Raw genomic sequence first — 26825 nt, 5'->3', positions numbered from 1 at the left:
CTCTGCTGAGCTCGTGCTGTGTGTCTGCGCTCTTGGCTCTCCGCGCGCTCTGTATGAGGCAGACGGTCTAAGTGGCCCTGATCCACCTTAAGAGTTGCGTGTGGCTCGGGACCTGTGGATCACAGAGGGGCCGGAGCCCATGTGTGGACTGCAGAGATGCTGAATCCAGCGCTTTTGGAAATCAGCGCGCAGTAAAGAAGTTTGAAGAAGCAGCGCATCAGCAGAAAAAGTGTGAAGAGAGGAGAGGCACGAGGACGCCGAGGGGAGGGGGGCTCTCTTTTAAAAAGTTAATCAAACATTACCAACAGCGTGTAGCCCCGCTACACTTTTTTTCTCTAAAGGGTTACCTCTCAGCCAGCAAAATTCCACCCAAAAGCAGACAGCCGGATCGTCCTGCGCTCACGCGGCTGGTCGGCAGGAAGCGGCTGGTGGCGGCGGGGGTCCTGGGGGTCGTTATGGTTCTGGTTTTAGTCATACTCATCCCGGTTCTGGTCAACTCAGCGGGCACCGCGGCGCACTACGAGATGCTGGGTACTTGTCGGATGGTGTGCGACCCTTACGGCACCAAGTCTCCCACCAGCACCGCCACGGCGGACACGGTCCGAGACAACAGCCTCGTGCAGTCTTTACCCACCTTCATCCAAGGGCCGAAAGGGGAACCGGGCCGTCCGGGTAAGGCGGGTCCGAGGGGACCACCCGGTGAGCCCGGGCCGCCCGGCCCAGCGGGGCCACCTGGAGAGAAAGGTGAACCGGGCAGACCTGGTTTACCCGGACCTCCGGGACCCAGCGCGGCCGCCGGGGCCATAAGCGCGGCCACCTACAGTACCGTGCCAAAGATCGCCTTTTACGCGGGGCTGAAAAAGCAGCACGAGGGCTACGAGGTGCTCAAATTCGACGACGTGGTGACCAACCTGGGGAACCACTATGATCCCACCACCGGGAAGTTCACGTGCTCCATTCCCGGGATTTATTTCTTCACTTACCACGTCCTGATGCGAGGAGGCGACGGCACGAGCATGTGGGCTGACCTTTGCAAAAACAACCAGGTAACACACACACTGAGCATGCAGAGCCAACACTGTGACACACGACAACACACTGTTTCTGTTTATTTGTTGTTGTTGTTTTTTTACGCACGACTTTATAGAGTTTACCCTCCACTGAATTCAGCACCAGCCACAGCTCAGACTCATTCAGCCAACCACTGAACACAGTTACACTAACAACAGCTGGTGGTGTTACGGGAATGTGTGTGTGTGTGTGTGCGCGCGCGTGTTGTTTGAGAGAAACATTTGACCGGGGATTTGGTACCTAAAGGGGGACCGACAGGCAGAATGAACCAGAGGTCGCTGGGCTTAATGGGACAGTGGGTCAGAGGTCAGAGTGTGAGGAGAGGATGGTAATTACTCTGTGTTCCTTAGGCTGGATGGAGAGAAGTTTAAGCGCTGTGAACAATGGAAACAGAATCTGTTCTGCATCTTGACACTGAACTGAGAATTAAGCGCTGCTGAACCCTGTGTCAGCCTGTAGAGCGATGCAGGACAGCACTGCCTCTAACAAACTGTTTGATCTTTATTTTTTAATTTCATTCATTCACAACAAGAGAGACACTTTCTCTGTGATCTCAACATTTCTCCATTGTTTGTGTTACTTCTCACCCAATAATCACAATGAAGGGTTTTTTTTTTTAGTTTTTCTTTTTTTGATAAAATAGAAAAAAACATTATAAAGGTAGACCTAATTAAAAACTGTGAGCTAAATAAAGAGGTCTTTATAAAGAACTGTACTTAAATATGTTTTTTAAAAAAACGATTTTATTCAGCAGAATGGCTCCTTCCAGAGCTGCATTATTTAAGCATTTATAAAAGCACATAAATCATTTTATCTGCTCTGGGTTGTAAGGTGTGTTGCAACCTCCTTTCCCGTCTAAGCTGTAGAAATACATGATATTTCATGGTTGTATGTTTGCATGAAATTAACCCTTTAAAATCTGGATGGACATCACTTTTCTTGTGCTGCATTCAGGCGCCTTTCACAAGTATTTAACCCTTTGAACCCAAATTGTTTTGATTCCTTTTGAAAACATGGCAAAAGGCAATGCGCAACTTGAAATGAAATGTCCCACAAATTTCATTCAGTAGATTAAGAAACCTTAAAAACAAACAAACAAAAAAACTGTAAAAATGTTTGAAAAACAAAATTTCTAATTATCAAAATTATATATGTAAAAATATTTTACAGAATTATTGTAATTTTAAATTTTAAATTTTATTACTTCCTGTCTTTTTCCTTTGTTTTCCTTTTTATGTCTTTTTGTTTGTGCTAATTTTCAGGTAACTTTAATATACTTGTAGTTTTCACTTATTTTATCTCATAGCTGTCTTCCTATGTTTTTGAAAGAAATCAAGGAAATTTGCCCATGTTTGAAAGGATTAAATTAAAGTGTAAATAAATGAGTGTATGCTTAAATATACATTTTGCAGCATCACACAGTCTCAAAAATCTGAAGTGTGTTTCCGCTCCATTCCAGTTTCGTTCATTAGTTTTTGGAATACTGTTGTTAAAGCAACGTGGAGGGATGTGTTTTCAGATACAGTGTGGAAAGTGCTCCACGAGATTTCCAGAACATTCCTACAACCTCAAACTGTTTGCAGTATTCTCACAGGAAAGTCATTAATTATATAGTAGAGCCTTTTTTAAAATTTTTTATTTAGTGCAAAAAGTCAAACGGTGATAAAGCTTGAGGATGCACAGAGACCCTGCCTGTACGGTCTCCTGTGTTGCGTGTTTGTTCCATCCCAGTGTCCTGCTCTGTGTGCGTCTCTACAGTCATCAGGCTGTCAGCAGCAGATCTAATCCGAGGAGCAAAGCAGTGTTGCAGCGTCGCTCCACCAAGCAGATCCCTGCTGCCTGTCAGCCGATTGCTGGAATGCTGCTGCAGAGCGCACCGAGCACTGCAAACATGTCCGGGATTAAACCAGCAGGGCTGCTCACCATGACAAATCAGAAGCTGCTCAAAGACATGTTTCAATTAGGACCACTGCTACTGACACTTAAAAAAAAAAAAAAACCTTTGAAAACTGAGCAAATTGGCTTCTTCTCTCTCAAAAACACAGGAAGATGGCAAGGGCAACAAAAGAGGAAATGACCCAAAAATCAGCAAGACATTAGTAAAAAAGTACAAGAAAAATACCTGAAAATTAGTTAAAAAAGACAGGAAGTAAAAAACAAAAAAGGAAATGACTTAAAAAAATGCTTGAAAATGAGACAAAATATTATTAATTAATATAATGATAATTAGAAATATAGTTTTATGTATATATTTATATAGTTTTAGTTCTATACTTTTAAACTATTTTTTTCCTATTTTTGAACATCTATTACCAAGTTGTTGAAAGAAATAAAACCAGTGAAAGGGTTAGAAAGCAGCACAAAGAAGTGACGTCTCTTCAGGTTTCAAAGGACTAACGCTTATTTTCTGAGGGTGTAAAGGTTCACATTCAGGTATAATAATAATGCTGACAATAATATGAAAAATATAAAAAACTACAAATATTATATCAGATTAATTCTGCTAAATCCTTCTTTAGTAACATACTTTGTGATCGACATAAATCAGCCTCTGGCTGCTGGATTAAGGTGAAGCTGAGCGGCCTTTTATTTTCCTACATTGTATCATATGGAGGGAGGTGATCTTTGTCTTAGTCTGTGTCCTGTCCTCTGCCCTCTGCCCTATGTCCTCTGTATGCAGGCTCCATTGACCTTATCCAAATCTGCACCATACGATCTGATGTTCCTGCTCCACATCGATGCATTTCCTTAATAAAGACAAATATAGTTAAAATGATCATGTCCTTTATTTAGCTCTGCAGGAGTTAATAACCAAATAATATTCCAATCATATACATTTTAAAAATATAAATCTTACAGAGGCAGATCGTGCATAATAAGTTTTTGGTAATTGGCTCATAATAACTTCAGTTAAAATGAGTTTCATGTAGAACTATAATGGACTACTACAGTGTGCTATTACTTTTGTTTAAGTAAATTATGTAAATACTTTCCAACTACTTCATTACTAGAAAAGTGTTTAAAATTAATTCCTTACTCAAGATAATAATTAAGCGCTTGAAACCTGAGCAAATTGGCTTGGTGTCTTTCAAAAACAGGCAAGAGTTTTTGAAAGACAGAAGACAAAGAGCAAAACCAGAAGAAATGACCCCAAAATCAGCAAAAACAATAATAAAAAGTTACAAGAAAATATCACCTGAAAATAAACAACAAAAAAAAGAAAAAAAATAGTGGAAAAAAAGGAAGAAAGAAATATTTGTTTTAAAAAGGAAATTACCTGGAAGAAGTGCTGTAAATTTCCCTATTTTTTTCTCTTTTTTTCCATAGACATTTCTCCCAAGCTTTTAAAAAATCTCTTTATTATTTTTAATCTACTAATTTTTTGCAATTTGTAGAACATTTCTTAACAAGTTGCTTATTGCCTCTCCCCATGCTTTTGAAAGTAATCAAACATGTTTGCTCAGGGTTTAAAGGTTTAAGTATTTGTGAAAGGTGTCTGAAAGTAGCACAAGAAAAGTGATGTCGCTCCAGGTTTCAACACATAAGTTAAAGATTAAAGATAAAGTTGAATACTTTGTGGCTGTATAAGCTTTATATGATATTTATACCGAAATGTTCAAACAACCAGATGACTTAAATGACCTAAAATCAGATCAGTACAATAGGACTAAAAATATAGCAGAACAAAACTGTGTACCAAACATTTTCGGCATTCCCTTTGTTCCAAAACTGGAACAACAGGGATGTGAGCTGAATAAAGGGATGTTTCTAGGCTGTCATCCGGGCACTTCCAACTAGAAGTGAATGGAACCAAGAAATCTTTTTAAGAACCTTTTTTTTTCTCCAAAAGTCTGTCATGTTATGTGACCCAAAAGTCATTTGCTCAGACCCTTGTGTAGGAGTCATGGTTAACTGGGTCATCAGTCCATCCAACCATCCATCAATCCGCTATCTATCTGCTTTAGAGGAGACGATCCCAGCAGGATGAGTAAGAATGCTGTGCCGTGTACAGGCCTCTTGACAGGTCACCAGGACTGACATATATATCCCTTTTCCTCCTAAATGAGCATGTGCACACAGGTTTTTTAAACTAAAAATAGACTGTTTTTCCATTGCCAGTAGAGCAGAGCTGTGTACACGGCTATGCAGCAGACGAGTGTGCCTTTCTGTATGTGTGTGTGTGTGCGCGTGTGTGTATGTGTTTCTTTTTCTGGTGTGTGGCTGAACATCACAGACAGGCCAGAGAACAGGGAAATAGCAGAAAGCAGCAGGGATGGAGACATGGGGCGGCTGTGGCTCAGAAGTAGAATGGGTTGTCTTTTCATCGGAAGGTTGGCTCTTTGATCCTGGGATCTTCCAGTCAACATGTTGAGGTATCCTTGTCTGTCCTGTGTGTATGTTTGTGGGTGTGAATGTTTCAAAAACTGAGCACCAGGTGGCACCTTAAATGGTAGCTGCGGCCACCAGTGTGTGATTGTGTGTGTGCAGAGCGAATGTGACTCATACTGTGAAAGTGCTTTGAATGGCCAAAAAGGAATAGAAAGTGCTACCAAGTGCAGGTCAATTTACTATGTGAAAACTGTACTTCTATTTAGTGGTGGGCAATATAACAAATAAACTCAATGTATGGGTTATCTATAACGCGGACAATAACTTTAAATTGTCATGTCGCTTTTATAAGCCACCGGCGTTTCAGTTCTCTCGCTCTGTCCTATAGCTCTCTTATACACACACAAGCAGGGCTTTTGCAGAGCTCCAATTGTGACTATTTAGTCACATTTTACAACCACGGTGAACCAGTGCAACTTGAAAATATTAGCAAAATATGAACTGGAGAGCTGTTAGTTTGTTTAACTAACATCTAACTTTTGACCGAAAGCTTCAAGTGCACAACAAAAACATCGACAGCTCCAACTGCAGTAAGCCACATCCTTCAAATTAAAAGCACCATGGATCCTGCCATGATGTATTTAATTAGAACAATAGTTTTTAAAATTTCATTAAAAAAGTACTTTATTTAACTTCCTTATAACCGTATTTTATTAAATGTTATTATAACAATAATGTATTCAACTTAATAACTTGACAGTAGCTACTTTGACTGAATTGTAACTGCAGTTCATTCGATTGTTTTTTTATTATTCTAGTAGTTAACATTAGTTTGAAGGATATTTAAAATTTTGTAAATATATATTGTGTATTGCAATATAGCCTTAAAATATCCCGATAATATTTAAAAGCCATATCGCTCGGCCCTATTTCTCTTTATATATCTCTTACTTCTTTCACACTCAGTGCAGACTAATTTGGATCGATGTATGAGCTGCATGGGTGAAGACAGGTGGTATTTGATGGTAGCTTGTCATTGCATCCGGACAATTAGGAAGCTAAAATTAGTGTATTCACCCAGATGTTGTGTTTTCATCACTGCGAATTGAAGCTGGGTGTTAGTGGCTTTTCTGTACAGTGCAAAGGAGTCTATAGAAACAGACACGCTCACATCATGCTCACTATGTCACCAGTAGGGTTGTAATTATTGTAACGATGATAACTGGTTATCATGGTAATTGTGGCAAAAGTCGCAGAGGGTTAATAATATCATTCAGATTTTAATTATCATGATAACTGTGTCTGTGATTACTGTGCTTTGAAATCACGCTAAACAGCAGTGTCCGAAATTAACACATACCAAGCGTCCCATGCGAGTCAATCATTCACCCGACACACTAGGGGGTGAATGTTTGTGCCAAAACAGTCTGATAGTCTCTGCTTTATTTTGGTGTCATTTAGAGGTCCACTGCTGAGAACTACTCATTCTACGGAACTGTTTACCAGACATCAGCTGATTCACTAAAATTATCACCAGCTGCCAGTCTGCTGGTAGCTAACGCTGCATGCATACTTCTGAATGTTATGAGATATTAAAATGGAGGCCCCGCAGTTTGAACAAAAAAGGCCAATTATTTTGGCCAGTAGGTCAAAAAGTTAATTTCAGACTCTGACTGTCAGACTGTAATGTGTCAAACAAAGGTAACTACAATCTCCTACAGACACAACAACGTTGAACATACAGCCCTTCCCTCTCAAGGTCACATGCTACCAAAGTTGTACATATAAAGTTCATTTTGTTTTTTTACATAACTGTTTTTATTTTAAGGTTTGATGAAATTATTTCAGCATATGTATCAGTACTTTCTGAACATTTTCCGCCACAACAATATCACAACAAGATCGATTATTGTGATAATTTTGGTTGCTGTAATATCGTTACATCTCTAGTCACCAATGAACCAAATCTGCATGTTGTTGAACTGTAGGAGGAAACCTACACTGACACTGGGAGACCATGCAAACTGCAGAAAGACCCAGAGGGTTTGAAACAAAAACCTTCGTGCTTCTTTCTGTGAGGTGACTGTTTTACCCAATGCATGAGCACACATACATTATCATGTGACCCACATGAGCAAAAGACTCATTACTAAGATCAACCCGGCCCCAACCGTAGTCATGCCAGAAAGTCCGGAGGTTGAACAGAACATGATCCTCAACCTGGAAGACCAGCAGGAGAGTCAGCAGCTGTGTGGATGTTTTGTGTCTAATCAGTGATGTTCTGTAGTTGAAGCACATCTCTAATCTGCTGGTGCCTTTTTAAAACCTGACAATTCCTTTCATGCTTAAGTGAATGGATCCAGACACCCTCTCTGTATGCCTGCTGTAGAAAATATTCAAGAACAATTAACAAAATATTGTAAGAAACAAGCAGGTTATATGCCCTTCATGTGGAGCTCCTAAATCCAAACTGCTTTAATAATTTGAATGCAGACCTAAAAGTCTGTAGTTCAGGTTGTATAATAAAGGACAACTTCAGTCAAAAATAGAAATAAAATCAATATTGCATTATAACACCTGGGACAAGATGTTGGCATTGTACGTTTCAGCAAACCACAAATTTGTTACATTTCTAAATTTCCTATGCATCATTTGAATGTTTCTAAAAGTGACACAGCATGTGAGCTGACTTTGACATCTGGAGGTGGAGGCAATGGTGGATAGCGTGACAGCTGGGGCACTGGCACTTATGTGTCCATTGCATAAATATTGGATGTAGTGAGTCCAGCATTTTGGTTGACGCCATCTAGGCCGTCTTGGCTTTTTGGAGGCAGAAGTGACCACATGTGGGTGAGAGAGTGAAGCTGTGAAGGAGTGAGGGGATGTCCTGAATATACATAACTTTAACACATTCTCATACCAAGTCCTCACGTGTTGCTGCTTTGCAGGGTCCACATATTACACTATAGGTATCCTTCTTTGTCTGCTCTTTATGTTCTGGGATGCCACTGCTGTGATGTCAACACAAGCACATGGTGGGATGGTTAGAATTAGGTGAAGTGGCAAATGGTAAGGTGTAGAAAAAAGCATCACATTCAGACAGAAAGTGAACACCAGACTCCTGCATAAAAGTTCAGGGTTGGTTGGACCCATCCCCTCCTGCCTTTTCGACTGGATCCTTTTATCATGTTGTTTCAACCTGATGTGTCCAGCAGAGTATCATGAAGACACTAGAGGTTCCATGGCAGATGCCGTTGGGCTGTCTGACAGTTTGCAATAACACCACCAAGTGGTTTTGTCCAACTGCGTTCTCGGCTGATGACACCTGCGTTCTCAGTGATGTACTATGTGGACGCAATAGATGGATGTTGGTTTCGGGACCTTACACCGAAAGCTCCACAAAAGCGAGTGTATTTGACGCCTATATAATGATTTGACTTCTTATGATACTCTTGGACTGCAGCAACCTATTTGTTCAGAGTTCAAAGGGTTAACCGTGTGCTGGTGTGGTTTGATTCATTGAGATTTAGGGAACTAAACCTACTCAGTTATAGTGAGGCAGCAATGGCGGTCATGGTTAAAAGAAACTAACAGGACTGTTGGTAGGAGACAGGATGTGAACACTCTGCTGTGAGCTGCTTTGTTGAACCGGCTCTTGTCCCTGACCTCCTTCTTATTGGCTGTCTGACACAAAGCGTCTATCTGTGTCTGTTTAGGATACTAAAACATCTCTATTCTTATTTGGATTAATACCAGAAGTGAAAGTCTGTCTGCTTCATTTTCTTTGTTAAACTTTAATATATTTCTCATTTATACTTAGCAAAAATAAGTTTAGCCACCAACAGATTAAACAAAATAACAAATAAAAGAAACAGTTTATCTAAACAAGAACCTCAAATAACCCTTCAAACCCTTCAAAAAGAAATGACTTTAACAAAGTGCAAAAATAAAATGAAAAATGTTGATTTTTTTCTGTAACATAATTTTGATTATATTATGATATTGATATGATTGATATGATATGATATTATGGAATTTTCTGGACTTTTTTTTCCTTTTTTGGATAATATTTAATAATCCATCCACAGGTAATTTTCTCCTTATTTTTAAAGATTGTTTTTTGGGGTGATATTTCCCTTTATTGACAGGACAGTATAGACTGACAGTATAGACTGACAGTCAACCCTGAGCCGCTGCAGAAGCCTCAGCCATACGAGGCGCACACTCTAGTGGGTGAGCAAGAGGTCGCACCCACAGCCAAATTTCAAGTCATTTTTTTGACACCTTTTGCTGATTTTATTTTTTTATTTTTTTTAATTTACAGACATTTCTTGCCAACTAGCTCATTGCCTTTTTCCATGTTTTCAAAAAAAGACCAATTTTCTCAGGTTCCGTAGACCTGCTTAGAAAAAGCATCTGAACGAAGCACAAAATGATATCCAGGTTTGAAGGAGTTAATGAAAATGTATGATTTAGATTCAAATTCTGGAGAGGAAAAAAAACCCATTTTTTTTAAATCTTTGGGTAAAAAAAATCAATAGTGGAAGGAGAATGGGAGATTTTAATTGTGGGAAAAAATAGAATTGCATTGAGCCATATATATTTCTGTGTGTACGAGGGGAGGAGGCCCTGGTGAATATGGGGTTGGTCTGAAGGGATATGATGATAAGAAATGAGAAAAATACTGACAAAACACTGCCTGTAATAACTCAGCAAGACATGTCAGTAACACTCATTTACTGTGTTATTCATATGGCTATGATTTTTCCTCTGCTCGGACTGCGTTTTAAATGTCAATTGAGAATGATCCCATCCTGCTGGCTGTGCTGTGGGTATGGATCCTGTTCAGCGCTGTTACTTCCTCCCATGGTGGCCTAAAGGTGAAACCGATCTGTCCCTCCGTTCTGTGATTGTGTCTTAAACCAGAACAGCAAGGCAGCATAACCACACAGTATTTCTTCCTTGAGCAGGCAGTGTTTGTTTAAAGCCAAGCTAACTGAGTCAGCTATCAGCTGTTGCCCAAAAGCATTGTGTGGTTTCGCTACACATATCTCTAACATCTCTGTAACACGCTCTCATCCCAAGACATCATATGTTGCCACTTTGCATTGGACTTCTGCACCTGCATATTACACTCAAGGTATCTTTCTCCATCTGCTGTTTGCATTCCAAAATCCTACTGGGTGGTTAGGATTAGGCAAAAGGGGTACATGGTAAAAAAAAAAACAAAAACATCACACTCAGGTGAGAAGTGAGCCCTGGACTCCTGCACAAAAGTCCAGGGTTTGTTAGTAGTATAAGGAGCACCCTCGTGCTACTATACTACCTCAGGCTTTATATATTATGTTGTTACTGGCAGCGTTTCCAGCCCGTTATCACTCCAAACTCTTCAAATGCATCCGCTCTGTCAGTGCTCTTGGCTTATGAGTGTTTCACTGAAAGTCAAGCGTTCCAGTTGGAACACTGCTGATGGTGTCAGGTGAGAACGCGGTGGTAATTTTTTTCTATTAATTATTTCCATTGTTTTTATTGAGAGCTTTTTTGTGGAAAATGTTTTTATCGAGTAAAGTTAAGGGCAGGGAGTGGCAGAATCAGTATGGTCCACCTCTCTGTCTGTCCTCTCTGTCTGTCTTCTTGGTCTGTCCTCTGCCTCACTGATGTTGATGACTGGTTCTAATTTGAAGCACCAAAATCAAAAGAAGGTCGGAGTAGAGGTGTCATAGCAGTTTGATGTGCCTTATAACGCATTTGATTGGTTTGACCATTTAAAACGATTCTTTAAAATACGAACATCGGATGGTTTCAGCATGTTTGGTTAAGGATCCAGGGAGCTCTGGGAGATGTTTCAATCTGACCTTTTCTGTTAAGGACACAAGTGAAAGCTGTAATATCTGAAATAAAGCCAACTGGGACTGAGCTGAATGAGTCTATGTTAAATAAGAGATGTGGGGGGGGCAGTCTGATAGCCAAATATTTAAAGCACACATACCAGGGACCTTTGTTTCATGTCTTACCCCTCCCCATGTATCCTGTCCCTCTCTTTACTGTGCCTGTCACATGAGGGTAAAATGAGCTCTCAGAGGGATGGAGGTGATCTTTTACTAAGTCAAGTCAGGGTTTCAACGGTCAGAAACTGGCATTGAGTTATAATTTATATAATTTTAGGCTTGAAAATAGATTTATAGAAATTGTCCTCAAATGTTGAATGTTGGACTATTCTTTTCTATTCTGTTCTCAGCAGCTTAGCTAATGATGTCACAAGGTTAACACATAACTACAGTCAGCAGAGCTGGTGCTAATAGTTGGCCCCAGGACTATCGGTATGTAAGCTGTGTCTGAGTGCCATTTCAAGTGACTATGACACAGGCCGCTGATTACACATTTAAGCACTGTCATCGTGTGTTAGAATTTAGGGCAACCTAAAGAGCCCTGGACATATGTCTGTCCTGTAAAAGGGATCTCTCGTCAGTTTCTCTAACCAGCCCTATTTTTTTTTCATATTCTACACATTTGTTTTTCCAAGTTGTATTTAAAAGGAAAACAACTGATGTCTGAGTTATGTTCTGGGAAAAGGTTTTTTGTGTGTGTGCGTGTCTGTCTGTCTGTCTGTCTGTAAGAACAGCTACATATATGTACCATGCTTTACCATGCAAAGAACAACACTGTCATACCAAAGACAAGGTTCAGAAAATTATGCCTCAGCAGAACCATAAAAAACTTAAACAGCGCCATGTTAACAAAGACTCAGAAGCACCCTAATGTGTCAGTTGTCACCGGAGCAGTCACCTTGCTGTTCCTATCTAATCCGCTGTAAAGCTCTGACTCTGTCTGCTCTGCATATGTGTGTGTGTCTGTGTCTGTGTGTGTGTGCGCGCACGCTTGTGTCTGCTCTTCTCCCTCACTCTCTCTTAGGACACAACTGACGTGGAAGTAGTAGCATAGGATGCTTGTTTTATTATTGATAAGAACTAGACCCTATCTTATACATCCTTTATATCATCCCTATATTATCAGTGTGCTTTTTTGAAAAAAATAGACCATACAGTAAAACTATCACTTCAGGTTGCAAGCCATGGGAGCTGGAAGGTAGTGGGCAGTGCTCAATGGAAAATTGGTGCACTTTGCAGCACTTTGCAGTGAACGCAGTGTAATACTGTAAGACTGTAGATGCACCAAGTACATTTGGGCCTCATGCAGGACGCAATAAACATTTGTTTTTCTTACTTTTATGGGTGTCCACGATTTGGTTGAATTTTGTTAATACACATTGATTTCTGGAATGCAGCGATGTTTTCTTATTAGTGGTAAGAGACAATTTTACGAACCGTTGGGAGCACTCCTAATAAGTGAAAAACAACTTGTTTTCACAGACCACAAACTCCTTGTCCAACTTGAGGAAACATGAGTTTTCAAATTGAGGAATTTGTTCAAACTAAGATGATGTTTTATAGTAACAGATTATAATATATGCGGGGTACAGAAATACTACTAAGTACATTTACTTTAGTACTGCAGGTACCTTACTTGAGTATTTGAATCTCATGCAGGTTTTTACTTTATTTCACTACACTTCAGAAGGAAATATTGTACATTTTACTTTACTAGTATTATTTAGTAACTTTAGTTACTTTTCAGATGAAGATGTGCACAAGCCATGAGTTAATGTACAAGTGCAGCTGAAACAATTAGTCTGTGGATTAGAAATTGAAATTAGAAATCACCTACTCTGATAATCTTTTAAGCCATGCAAAAAACATTTCATGGTTTCAGCTTCTCAAATATGAGGACTTTATTTTGATTATTTGATTAACTTTTGAAACTTACGATCTTATGATCAGTGGGATTCATCACTGAACACACCTGGTCGGAGCAGATTTCGATGGCTAAGAATGTTTGGTGCATTTGGAGTTGACTTCACTTCTAACATAAATTCTTGAGAAAATATAATAAAAATGATAATAATTGATAACATAAGAGAATGTTGCTGTATAATGTCCATCATCTCTCCGTGTTGTGCATGAAGTCAGCAAAAGAGCGCTTCATTGAACCTGCTGTTTAAAATAATTCTAAAATAAAACCCTAACAGAACAACATGAGGAAGACATGAAGAGTGGGCCTCACTCACCAACCATTCTGAAGAAGAAATGTCGACTTAAACCCTCTTACACAGTTTTCACAAAGGTTCTGACATCCATCAGTGTTTTTTTATTTGGGATTTGTTCCTAAGACGGAATCCTCACACACAGAGGATGCACGTTTTACTGACATGTTTACACAGAACACTTATTGTGTTTCTTCATTTCTGAAGTTGTGTATTTTTATAGGATTAATATTAAAGTTAGAATTTTAATTTGTAAAATCTTTTTAAATAATAATTATTATTTTCATTAAATTACGGAATTCATTATAGTCTCATAAAATAGATAAAACACACACTTCAATTTACATCAGTTTTGTGAATGACGATCATGCCATCAAATAATTACTGATCAGGCTAGAAAATATCACAGCTGTTTGGTTGGAGGGGATAAAAAGTGACAAAATGGTATCCTGAGTAGGTTAATTATAGTTAATGAGGGAAATAGTCCACTTTCATCATTCTCTCCCTCTCTGACTGCAGTACTCATCTTTCCTGAATTGTGCAAAAAGTTTGTGGGTCGGGTGCTGGATTTAACTCATATTTTTAGCATCCTTTTCATCTGTTTGTGTCATTTTTCTATCCACCACTGATGCTACGTTTTTTGTTTGTTTGTTTTTTTAATTTTTGGACTCCATTGCTCCGACCTCTGTAGACTGGAGAAATGCTGTTATCCTCAAAATTAGCTGTTTGAACTTAGTTTTCTGATAGTTTTCTAACATTTATTTTTACTCAGAATTTTGTTGATACGCAATGAGACACTTAAAGTTGATATAATATGTGCATTTTTACTATTTCAAGTTTCCACAGGCTTGAAAAAAAAAAAAAAAGTTGAGTTGGATGTGGTGTAGCTTGAAAGGAAGAATGAGTTGACCCAGCCTTCCCTCCCCATGGCACTCCAATGTTTCAATACCGTTTTAATGTACACAGTGATGCCTTTGGGAAAAATAGGCATGGGTAGTTTTCTGCAACCTTTTAAATTTTTAATGCATCAGGGTCACGTACTTAGTAACATACAAAGTAGTAGTTTGTTTACTTCCTTTGGATTATGCAACAAAATATGTGGTGAGGTTTAGAATAAAAACATCAAGGTTTGATGTAAAATAAGCATGGTTGTTATTACATAATGTCAGGGGACATACGACATACTAGCACACCAAGCTGTTACAGTAACTTGATTGACTTGTGAAAGGAACAGTAGGCTTCTTGTGTAAAAGTCCAGTGTTTGAACTCACAACCACCACACAGCTGTATTTGATCAAGTGAGAGTTGGAATGGGCTGCTACTACCTATAAGAAATAAACTTTGGGCTTAATTTGGCTGTTCGTAAAGTCGGAAAGCTGTCCAGAATGAAGTGCTGAGTGATGAGTCAAAGGGCATTTAAGGTTCAGTCAAATGCAAAATAAACAAAAAGGTTTTACCTTCTCAGTTAACAAACTAAAAATGTGCACTGTCAGGAGCCGTACACATCGCACCTTTAACCGCCTGGAAAACGCGAGGTTGGGTGCTGGGTGATACTCTTGTCCACTCTGTGCCAACTGGTGTGCACATTGTAGTGGTGTTGGCACGAGTCTCCGTTGAAAAAAGTTGAAATGAGCGCAAAAAAAAACACGGCATGTATATGGCCCCTAAAACGTAATGGAACTGTGCAAGATTATATTTCATATACACAAGAACTGCCCACTATGATGTCTAGGTTCCCACCTGTGCGCATACACTGTCTCCTCAGCAAGTGAGTGAGTGAGTAAGAGAAAGAGACATCGGTTCATGGTTTGTTTGTTTTTTCTGATACAAAGTCACCATGAAAGTAAGGTAAGCCTACTGTTCCCATTTCACATACCAGTCAACAGGCTGGATTTACACAATCATCACTGCAGCTCTCATAGCAATAACAATTTTATTAATAACAGATGGGTTGCATTTGGTTGAAATAATACATCATTACTGAGGAAATATTAATCACTTTCTTTAAATGTGAACGTAGCAGAGAGCAGAGCAGAGCTGCTGTCTGCTGCTGCTGTGTTCCCACTAGGAGAGACTCTGTGCACATTTACACATGAGTGTGTGTCTGAGAACAGCAACAGAGCTGACAGACTTGGATATTAAATCTCTCCGTTGTGTTTCAATTCCTCCCCAAAGTTGTGAGGAAGTCCTCTGCACCTTGCCAGTCAGTCTTTTACTCTCTTTTGGCAGAATGTATACTTTGCCACTTATATCTATAATGAGTATGACAAAAATAACAAAGTTGTTATTACAAAAAGCTACAAAAGCAAGTGTTCAGACAACAACAACATGCTTAGGATCACTCAACAAGGGCATGGGTGGTTAGGATTGGGGGAAAGAGGCACATGGTGAGGTGTAGAAAAAAAAAAGGGAAACAAACACCAGTCCCCTGCAGTCCAAGGTTTTTGGACATCTATCTATCTATTTATCTGTCTATTTATAAGTCTATTTGTGTAAGTTTAATTAGTTATTGGCACATTCACTTAAGTAGAGCACAACATTTTAAGTAGATGAGCTCATGGTTCCAGTTGTCTTTAAGTCATGAAACATGTTTTTTTTTTCTTGCTAACCAAAGAGTGTCGTCTAATTCATCACTTTTATTTCCTGCTGAATAAATGGCATCAAAAACTAAGTCAAATAGGCAACAGCCTTCATTCTCTCAAATAAGTAATAATTATTTATTATTTATTTTGTCATTTTTTATCTTTTTCTGAAATTCATATGGCTTGTTAAGAAAGGACTGTAGACTATTTCTCAGTTATGCAAAAACTATTTACAGAAAAGCCTCAAGATTGAGCTTCAGGTCATTTTTGATCTCGAGGAGGAGAACTATTCACAGAAGCTTATAAAATGAAATAAGTTACAAAGAATTAAATAATACGCATGACCATCGTTTTCAGATCCAACATATCTTTCTTTTTGTTGTTTTTGTTTTTTACTTTAAAATATTAAATTAAAAGTTTTTTTAAGCTTTAAGAAAAATCCTCATGGTTTTACATTATCCTGAAAACTAAAGGGCATTACTCCCTTTGTTTGACTACACACACTCCCAAACAAAAGCACCAGGGTAATTGTTATACGTGGGACATTCTCCTGCATTATAACTAGCCATGTGCTTCTGTTTGGGAGTGTGTTTGGAGTATTTTTAATATTTTAGCCTTTGGAGCAACATGCGTTTGGGTAAAAGCATTCCTGATGGCCGCTCCACTGATGTGTGGGTGTGTGTGAATGTTTAATTGAGTATCAGGAGGTGCTCTGTATGGTAGCCTCAGCCACTAATTTTTGCACGTTTGTAAATAAATGAATGTGAGATTTAGTGTAAATTGCTTGAAATGGTAAGAAACTATTAGTTAGTTACTGTTAGTTCTGTTACTGCTGTTTGCAGTGGCAGCATGACTAGTATTAACATGATTAACAAGTTTTATTATTAATATAGATTCTGAGCACTCAAAGTGTTTGTACACTACATGTAACATTCAGCCATTTTCACCACATTCATTTCATAGACTGGACCCCAGTACATGGCCATTGAAGGGGCCACCTGTAAACTGAAGAATAGCAAAATTTACCCGAGGGTAATTGGTCAAAAACATTCTCAGCGGTTAGCCGATTAATGCATAATAATAATAATGATAATAATAATAATAATAATAATAATGATAATAATAATAATAATAATAATAATAATAATAATAATAATAATAAAACAAGTTTACAAAGTGTTTTGACAAACAAGGCAAAGCAGAAACAAGAAGGGTTTCTTGCAGAGACAATATTACAATTAAAACTAAACAAATACGGTAAAATTGAACAAAAGATCTGAAAACATATTAGAAGAATTACAGATGATAATAAGAAATAGAAACTATAAAAAAATAAAAATAAAAATACAAGTGGACACATAATAGTAATGATAATAAAATTGAGCATGATCAAGACAAAATAAGAAAATAGATAAATTAAAAGATAACTTAAAATACAAATAAAATAGATCAATTAAAATAGACGACAGTGGTTGACCACTGACATCCCTAACTGGGAGCCAGTGTCAAGAGGCTCAAACAAGACTGATGTGATCATAGTCTACTTTGTTTCTTGTTGACAAAGTAAAGACTAGATTCAGTAAAGACATAATGACTTTGTTTGGACTTATTATGATCATGTCTCTTAGCTCTGGTTAAAAGCCTGGCAGCTGAGTTCCAAAGTCTGGAGTCCATCATCAGATTTTTGGTTCAGGTAAGTAAAGATAGATCCCATTTTTGAAATATTTCCAAGATAATAAAAACATTTTTGTATAGCTTTGTGACGTGCTGCTCAAAATTTAAATTACTGTCGAACCAGACTCCAAGGTTTCTTGCAACAGACTTGATAGGATCCCATAGGTGACCAGCCAAGGTCAGAATCTGTTCTGTTGTGTGCTGGGACCTAAATATAAGGGTCTTGGTTTTGTTTAGGTTATGCTGGAGAAAACTTTTTGACATCCAGTTTTGACATCATTTAGGCAGCCATTAAGTGATCTGTGTTGTTCAAGGACTGTGGAGCCAGCAGGTACATATGTGTATCATCTGCATAAAAATGAACAGAAACACCATTTCTATGAATACAAAAGGTACAATAAAAATTTGACAGAACAAGACTTTATTTTCTTAAAAAATTAGAAGCAACCCTCACAAATACACAGCTGAAAAAAATGTTCAGAGAGCTTTAGTTCAATAGTAAGTGCAAAGAGTGTGTGGAGTCAGAGGCTGAAAAGGAGATTTTCAAAAAGATGTTTCCTTTGAATGGTTACATTTTTTAAGCCTTTGGTGGAAGGTGTGCAGTTACTCTCCTGCTGGAGAGTTCATTCTACCACAGTGTAGCCATAACTGAAGAGGACATTGATTGACATGAGCACAGGGTCCTGAGGGTGACAGGTCAGCACAAACACACTTGGAAATGCCCAAGATTAAACTCAGGATCTCATACATGCAAAGCATGTGCACTACCACTGAGCTGCAATTCAGTTGCTATTCTCTGTCGCGTTTTTTCTCTGTGTCATTCTCTCAGAGATGTAGTTGATATAAAGTCTCTTCATTCCTCTGACTGTACTCTGGTTAGACCTGTGAACTCTGATGTTCAGAGGCAGCACGATCTCACAACCTAACAGTGGCTCTGTTCTGTAGTCTGATGATGACCGTTTCTAAGGTCTGTGGGTAGTTGTCACATGATGTCATACAGCACTGCATTCATATCAAGATCTGACATCAGCCATGGCATCCAAATTTACATTTGTACATGTTTACAAGTCAGCTGTTATAGTATCGTCCCAATTAATGTGTCACCATTCACTGCGCAGCTACCTCCACACCATCAACCCTCCTGTATGCTGATTTTGCTGAACACTAATGGTTTATTTAGTGTGTGTGTGTGTGTGTGTGTGTGTGTGTGCAGTGGCGTTGCAATGGTAGGCAAGATATTCAATTGCCTAGGGCCCCGAACTTGAAGGGGTCCCCCAGAGATGGCTGACATTGGCCCATATCATAACAATATGATGGAACCCCTTTAGACACTGCAACAACGACAACATGTCGGGAATCCCCCTAATGGGGCCCCCTACTAGCTGTTGCTGTCTAGTGGCTAGAAGGGGGCCTCCCAGAGACGGCTGACACTAGCCGCTGCTGCTGGTGTGGTAAGTGAGAATGTGTTAAATAGAAAAGTAGTTGTTCCACATTGTCCCAGTCCCACCAAGCATCAGAAAAGTTTATTGTTCAATGCACAACAACAGCTAAACTTAGTTAAACGTTAGACCAGCTTCTAAACTCTTGAGACATAAACAATATATATCTGTTTGAATTTGTTTGAACAGAACATGTGTACAAAATGATGACATTACCCGTATTGCCAATGGCTGTGTACACAGAACATTGTGCATGCAATAAGTTAGTGCTGCGAGCGATTACTGTTTGAGGCCACGGGTGTGTGTGTGGGGGGGTGCGACAGGGCCTCCAAGGTGCCTCTTGCCTGGGGCCCCCAGAGTGTCTAGAAGCGCCCCTGTATGTGTATGCGTGTGTGTGTATTCGGGTTGCTACCTAAACATACCACTGTCCAAGTTGTTAATTCAGTATCAGGAGGTGGATGTACTGACAAAGTGAAGATATGTCATATCCAAAAGGTCAAAGGTCAACTTCACTGTATAATGTTGTTCAAAAACACTTTTCATGCCATTATTCACCATCATTCCTCTGAAACAGAAAGATGTGTGTGAAGCATTCATGTTTTCACAGAGATGAATAAAAACTGTAAGTGCAACTTGACTGCTACACAGAGGTATACAACCCTGTGACAGTAAATCTAGTTCTTTATATTTTTAGAAATTCATCGGTACTGCTGAGAGTGACGTAACAGAAATACAGGCAATGGTGCCAGCAAAAGCGTCACACTTCTGGAGCGATGAAGAGTAATGAAGGCTGCATATCCTCGCTTCCCTGTCCTGAGTAGTGAAAGTGATAGTCTGACACCCGTCAAAGTGGAGGACAGTGTTACAAGAGTAGCAGAGCTGCTCAAGATAAGCTTAGAACAGTGTGCGTGTATGTGTGTGTGTGTGTGTGTGTGTGTGTGTGTGTTTGTGTGTTTGTGAACACATGAAGGTTCCTATAGGGTGGGGTTGGAGGGGTGATGGATGGATGCAACAAACCCTGAACTTTCATGCGGGTGTCCGGTGTTTGCTTCCCATCTGAATGTGATGGGTTTGTTTTTTTCTACACCTTGCCATATGCCCTTTTGCCTAAACCTAACCATCTCTCCCAGCATGTTTTGTTGACATCTCAGTGTTGGTTATTGTGTTCTTTTGTTGTCTAATCATAACAATGTGCAGCGTCATCCCACCACCTACATTTGATGACATCACAATAGCAGCATCCCACAATGTAAATAGAGGGAGACGCAGACGCAGAGGGATACCTAAAACAAAATATATTTTAGTTATACAGTACCAGTCAAAAGTTTGGACACACCTTCTCATTCAATGGTTTTTCTTTATTTTCATTATTTCTACATTGTAGATTAATACTGAGGAATTCAAAACAATGAAAGACAGAATTATGTAGTAAACAAGAAAGTGTCAAACGAATCTGAAGATGTTTTATATTTTATATTGTAGATTCTTGAAAGTATCCACCTTTTGCTTTGATGACTGCTTTGCACACTCTTGGAATTCTCTCAATCAGCTTCATGGGGTAGTCACCTGGAATGGTTTTCCAACAGTCAACAGAGGTACTGAGCACTTGTTGGCTGCTTCGCTTTCACTCTGTGGTCCAACCATCTCAATTAGGTTTTATGTCAGGTGATTGTAGAGGCCAGGTCATCTGACGCAGCACTCCATCACTTCCCTTCTTGGTCAAATAGCCATTACATAGCCTGGAGGTGTGTTTGGGGTCATTGTCCTATTGAAATACAAATGATGGTCCCACTAAGCGCAAACCAGATGGGATGGCATGTCACTGCAGAATGCTGTGGCAGCCATGCTGGTTAAGTGTGCCTTGAATTTTAAATAAATCACCAACAGTGTCACCAGCAAAGCACCCCCATACCATCACACTTCCTCCTCCATGCTTCACGGTGGGAAACACACGTGGAAACCATCCACTCACCTTTTCTGTGTCTCACAAAGACATGGCGGGTGGAACCAAAAATCTAAAATTTAGACTCATCAGACCAAAGTACAGATTTCCAGTGGTCGAATGTCCATTCCTTGTGTTCCTTGGCCCAAGCAAGTTTCTTCTTGTTGTTGCTCTTCCTCAGTAGTGGCTTCTTTGCAGCAATTCGACCATAAGGCCTGATTCACACAGTCTCCTCTGAACAGCTGATGTTGAGATGTGTCTGCTATGCACTGATGTGGGCTCTTATCTGAGGTGCTGTTAATATGCGGTTTCTGAGGCTGGTAACTAAGGAACTAATCCTCTGCAGCAGAGGTAACTCTTGGTCTTCCTTTCCTGGGGCGGTCCTCATGAGAGCCACTTCCATCGTTTGATGGTTTTCGTGACTGCACTTGAGGATGCATTCATGACTTTTTAGTTTACTACATAATCCCATATGTGTTCTTTTATAGTTTTGATGTCTTCAGCATTAATCTACAATGTAGGAAATAATAAAAATAAAGGAAAAACATTGGATGAGAAGATGTCTCCAAACTTTTGACTGGTACTTGTAATATGTTTTATTTTATAAGTTATGTTAACATATGTTGTGTTAATATGTAATATATTTAATTTGTGCTAATATGTGGTAATTTGGGATGAGAACGCATTTGTGTGTCTATGGAGTAACATGCACACACCTGTTGGATCTCTCAGCTTCTAATGAATTATTTGCTTCAGATATTTTAGAATTTGTGCATGACTGTGTGTCTGTTTGTATGCATTGCTGCAGGTACGTGCCAGCGCCATAGCCCAGGATGCGGACCAGAACTATGATTATGCCAGTAACAGTGCTGTGCTGCATCTGGAGCCAGGAGACGAGGTCTACATTAAACTGGACGGAGGCAAAGCTCATGGAGGCAACAACAACAAGTACAGCACCTTCTCTGGATTCATCATCTATGCTGACTAGACAGCAACACATTTGTGCCCTCAGCTATTACAGGCCTCATGGCCATAAGTCCTTCTACAAATCTTCCCTCTACCAATAGGATGCTCAGACTTATTCTTTGAAACATGTGTGGACAAACTTATATAAATCAGCCTCAATGACCTGAGTATTATTTATTTATTTATTTTATTCTGCCAACATCTGTGTCCTCAGTGCAAGTGACTTTGGACAATACATCAATGAAAGGGTTGATTTGGCAAAGTGCGGGATCAAACATGTCCTCTGTTTGAACCATTATGTCACACTTTAACTTTGTGTTATTGTAGCTGGGTCACAGAGTGATGGTGGTCAAATGGAGAGTGAAGAGGTTGTGCTTTGTGGGTGTGGGCAGAATTTCACTCAACATTGTAGTAAGCTGAAGTCCAAATATAGGCTACTGCCACAGAATTAATGGTCCCAGATGAGGTGTTTTTAAATCCATGGAGAGGAATGAATTACACTGTTAGAGGCCCATTGGTTTGGTCTGAAATCTTATTGGACATCAAGCTGTCTGTTAACCAATCAAACCGTCTGTCTAGAAAAAAGTGAAAGATAGAATGTAGCAGCTAGTGGGTAGTTTGAAAACCTGACTGTGGGATGATTTTGTGCAATACCTAATATAATAAACTCTATTTATGGTGATAATTAATAACAGAGCCCTCAGTCAGTGTGTGTTTTGTGTTCTTTCTGTTTCATATCATGCAGTGAAACTAGCAAGGGGAAGCTGGTAACACTTGAAGTGCATTATGATGCACTGGCAGCAGATTATAATTCACATATTTTTTGTTACATGTAATCAAATAATATACATTTTTTTACACTTTTCATTTGTATTCTCATGTTCTTATCTTAATATTAATCACTATTTAATAATGTGGTGATTCCTCATCAACGGTGTGAGCAACACATTCTCATCCCAAGTCGTCATATACTGTCGCATTGTCAGTGAACTTCTGCATCTACATATTACAGTCTGGGTATCCTTCTGCATCTGCTCTTGATGTTCTGGGATGCAGCTACTGACACTAGGATGTCAACAAAAACACATGGTTGGATTACGGTACAAAAGCACAGTTATGTTTATGCAACAAAAGTACATGACACCCAACACTGGGATGTTAACAAAGGCACATGTTTAGGACAGGGCAATGGAGACACAGATGGTTAGGTTTAGTCAAAAAGGGTCACATGGTGCAACATCACATCCATATGGGAAGTGAACACCGCTCTCCTGCATGAAAGTCTGGGTTTTGTCAGATCTTTTCACCACTCCTCCTGCCCACCCTGTAGGAACCTTGGTGCTCCATATATCATGTTTTTAACAGCAGTGTTTCAACCTGGAGTCATTTAGCTGTGCGTCATGTGGACATGACAGGTTCTGCCTTCTCAACTGCCACTGCCCATTTGTGTATCCTACTGCTGCAGGAGATGCTGTTTCAATGCAGCAGCGTTTCATAACACTGAAAATGGTTCCAACTGCTTTCTCAGCTGACACTGCTGGGCAGCGAATCATACAGCCGTGAAAGGTGGCTTTTTGGGTTGAGATTTTATGTCAAAATCACTGCAAAAGTGGCAGTATTTGACGACTTGAATGAGAATGGGCTGGATAGTGGCACCATTTCCACTAAAGTTATCTTCACATGCCTCCATAAGTACTTATGCACATACAGTAAATGGATTTAAACATGCAGTCTTTTTCTGAAACCTGATTTACCCATGAGGTGTTTTGTCCAGAACACAGAAGAAAACTTCTTGCACATGTGCATAAGGACTCACATACACATGCACACTCTGGAGTAATGATGCCAATGGATTCACACTATTCCACTGATCTACAGGTTGTGGTAACATGCCAATATTTGTTGCAACGTGTCTCCAAAGGCAGGGAACAAGAAAACTGAATGCTTGTTAACATGGAAGTGAACAATGCTGCATTTTTAAGTCTTGGCCTTGCACATGTTTCATGTCAAAGGGAGGAATGCACTCAACAAGTTTGCAAGAGGTCAGATTTTAGAACAAAATGACTTAGGGTGCATCTGACATGAGTGCGGTTGCATTAGGAGCAACAGTGCTGGCTAGCAACAGCAATTAACAATAGTGTTGGTGTTACTGTCCAAAGCATATGAGCAGATTATGATGTAACACAATTGGAAAAGTTGCAAACATTTGAAAGTCAATGCAGCAGGTCACTCCTCAGCAACAGTTTGTTGAATGTTTCCTCAAAAACATTGGTCAGATTTTAGCGGTCACAGTTCAATGTCATTGTGAACTAGTTACAAAAAACTGCTCAGGGCCTCTTTAAATGTGGATTCACACCTTGACAGGTAGTGTCCCATGTTGTAAAATGCCAATACATTATCTTTAGCCTACACTTGATGAGCATGTCTCCTGACATTGCTTCTAAGCTTCATACAGAACTGCAGTAAGTGTATCACACAATTTGTCATGGTCAACTGCCCCACCCATGTCCAGTTGGGGGCAGTAGTGAAGCTATAGACTGTTGTCAGGGATGTCCCAATCATGTTTTTCGGTTGTTTGTTTTTTTGCCCCCAATCCTAATCTGAGTCATTTGCTGATACTGAGTCCCAGTCTGACTTTAAGGCTTCTTTAAAATTATTAAAAATAATACAAAGTATAGCCTATGCTTGACAATATGAATAAATAAATGGCTGTGCAATGCATTAGATTGTTATTTATTTGTTTATTTTCAGCCGCTTCTCTGACACACACACAGGAGCTTAACAGAGGGGAGACAGAGACAGCTGAGTGGAGGAAAGTTGATGAAGGCTGCGCTCTGTGTTGCTGTGCATGAAAGTAAAAACACCTGAGTGACAGCTGACATTAAAAAACAGGTCAGATTGCTCTACAAGCTAAATAGTACAGATCCTGATCAGTCAAAAACTGCTTTGATCAGCCCCGATACAAATATTTGACATCCACGCCAACCCTACTGTAATTATGTTTTTTAAACTGTCCAAACCTTTTCAGATGATTATTAAGTAAGTTTGTTCCTCTTGATTGGAATGACAAGACTGATATTCACCATAAACAGTTTTTTTACAGTGCTTATACATTGTGTGCTTATTTTACTTTTTCTAAACTCAAATATACAGCACCACACCTACGTCACACAATTATCTAAATACTTACCTAACCTAATTTCATTCATTAACTGCCAACTTGACATGTTATAACCAATTAAATCATGATTTTAAACACTGTCACTCACAGCACAACAACTTCCAAAATACTAACAGCTGATAGCATTTTAAGAACTGCATTACTTATAATGTTTCAGTTCTACCTTCATATAACAGACTGTGTGAATGGACTTAGCAAATTAAATAGGTATATTTATATAGCACCTTCTAGTCTTCCGATGACTCAAAGCGCTTTACAATACATGCCACATACACCCTATTCAAGCACACAATCACAGACTGATGCCACAGGCTGCAATCCAATCTGCTCATCAGGGTCTAAACTAATCTAATCATTCACATGCACATTCACACACTGCTGGAACAGCCTTCAGGAGCAATTTGAGGTTCAGTGTCTTGCCTAAGGACACTATGGCATGCAGACTGGAGGAGCTCATTATTATTTTTATAATTCAGTTTTCTTTTACTGTAAACCACTCTTCAATTACTGGTTGAGGTTTGGATGTGTGCATTTTTGCCAACATTTTATCTAAAAGTGAGTTATCTTTACTTTATAGAATGCACTGTAGAATAAAACAGAATGGCTGCAGTAAAAACTCCATTAGCAGCATTAAATAGCTGCCAGTGATCAACAACAACCTTGAATCCAAGTGTTTCAAATGAAAATATACAAAGTAAAAAAAATGTACAGGAGAGAAAAAACTCAAAAAGTCACAGTCTTCATCTAATGGTAGTCTGATGGTTGTAGTCTTTATGATCTCCTCTGTGTTGTTGTGTATCCATATCAAACAAAAACAATCAAAAAATCTCCCTTGTCCTGTATATCTTCATGTAATTGTAAGAACTTCAACACCTGGCCATGTCTGCTGTGGTGGCAGTTATCTCTCAATGTGTCAATGATCTGTTCTTTCAAAATTCCTTATCAGCTGTTTCAGTGCAGCTTTTGAGCTACCGTTGTTGCAGATATAGCAGCTTTATACCATATTGAAGCATTTGTAAATAAGACAAAAGGTCCATAATTTTGGTATTGGGTAATCTTGTATGTAAAGAAAATGTTAGCATTTCAAAAACATGATAACTGAATGTATATTATGTGAAAACAACATGAATTGTGTTACTGTACCAGTATGATCCACAACAGGCGGATGATGTGCTAACTATGTTTTGAAAATGTGACTACAGATTGGAAAAAAAATACATAAGCTATTGTTAACAATATTCAGTAAGATTTTACAAAATATGTTCCCAACCACCAAAAATAACATCCAGTTAAGTCTCTTTTAAGTGCAGTACACCTGCATCCCTCTAGATACTTAGCTCCTCCTCTTAGCTTCTGAATGGGTGTTATTTTATTTTTTTACTGTCATCTAATTGTATTGTAACACTGTATGGTTGATCCAACTTATTTGTTTCAACAAAACATTTAAGTTCACTTGTGCCATGTACTATATTTGTATGATTTATGAGATGTCCTTTTTAATCACGTGTGCCCCAGTGAGCAAACATTCCCATATAACTGT

General features: G+C 39.1%; 1 protein-coding gene across 1 annotated transcript; it reads left to right on the top strand.

Moving 5' to 3' along the window:
- Positions 1–304: 304 nt before the first annotated feature.
- Positions 305–25871, top strand: c1ql3a (complement C1q like 3a). The gene is made up of 2 exons (XM_042510654.2): positions 305–1046; positions 21947–25871. Exons 1-2 carry the CDS (start codon positions 456–458, stop codon positions 22124–22126), a joined length of 771 nt encoding a protein of 256 aa, XP_042366588.1. The 5' UTR covers positions 305–455; the 3' UTR covers positions 22127–25871.
- Positions 25872–26825: the final 954 nt, after the last annotated feature.

This window comes from Plectropomus leopardus, chromosome 21 (genome assembly GCF_026936395.1).
Source record: "Plectropomus leopardus strain MGB_pleo_1.0 chromosome 21, ASM2693639v1, whole genome shotgun sequence".
Lineage (NCBI taxonomy): Eukaryota > Metazoa > Chordata > Actinopteri > Perciformes > Serranidae > Plectropomus > Plectropomus leopardus.
Note: the sequence above shows the minus strand (reverse complement) of the source record. Positions and strands in the feature narration are given on the sequence as shown.

Excerpts from the sequence above, each read along its gene's own strand:
- c1ql3a (XM_042510654.2), top strand. The coding sequence starts at position 456 with ATGGTTCTGGTTTTAGTCATACTCATCCCGGTTCTGGTCAACTCAGCG. Across the intron at positions 1,047-21,946 it reads ACCTTTGCAAAAACAACCAG|GTACGTGCCAGCGCCATAGC; the intron begins GTAACACACACA and ends GCATTGCTGCAG.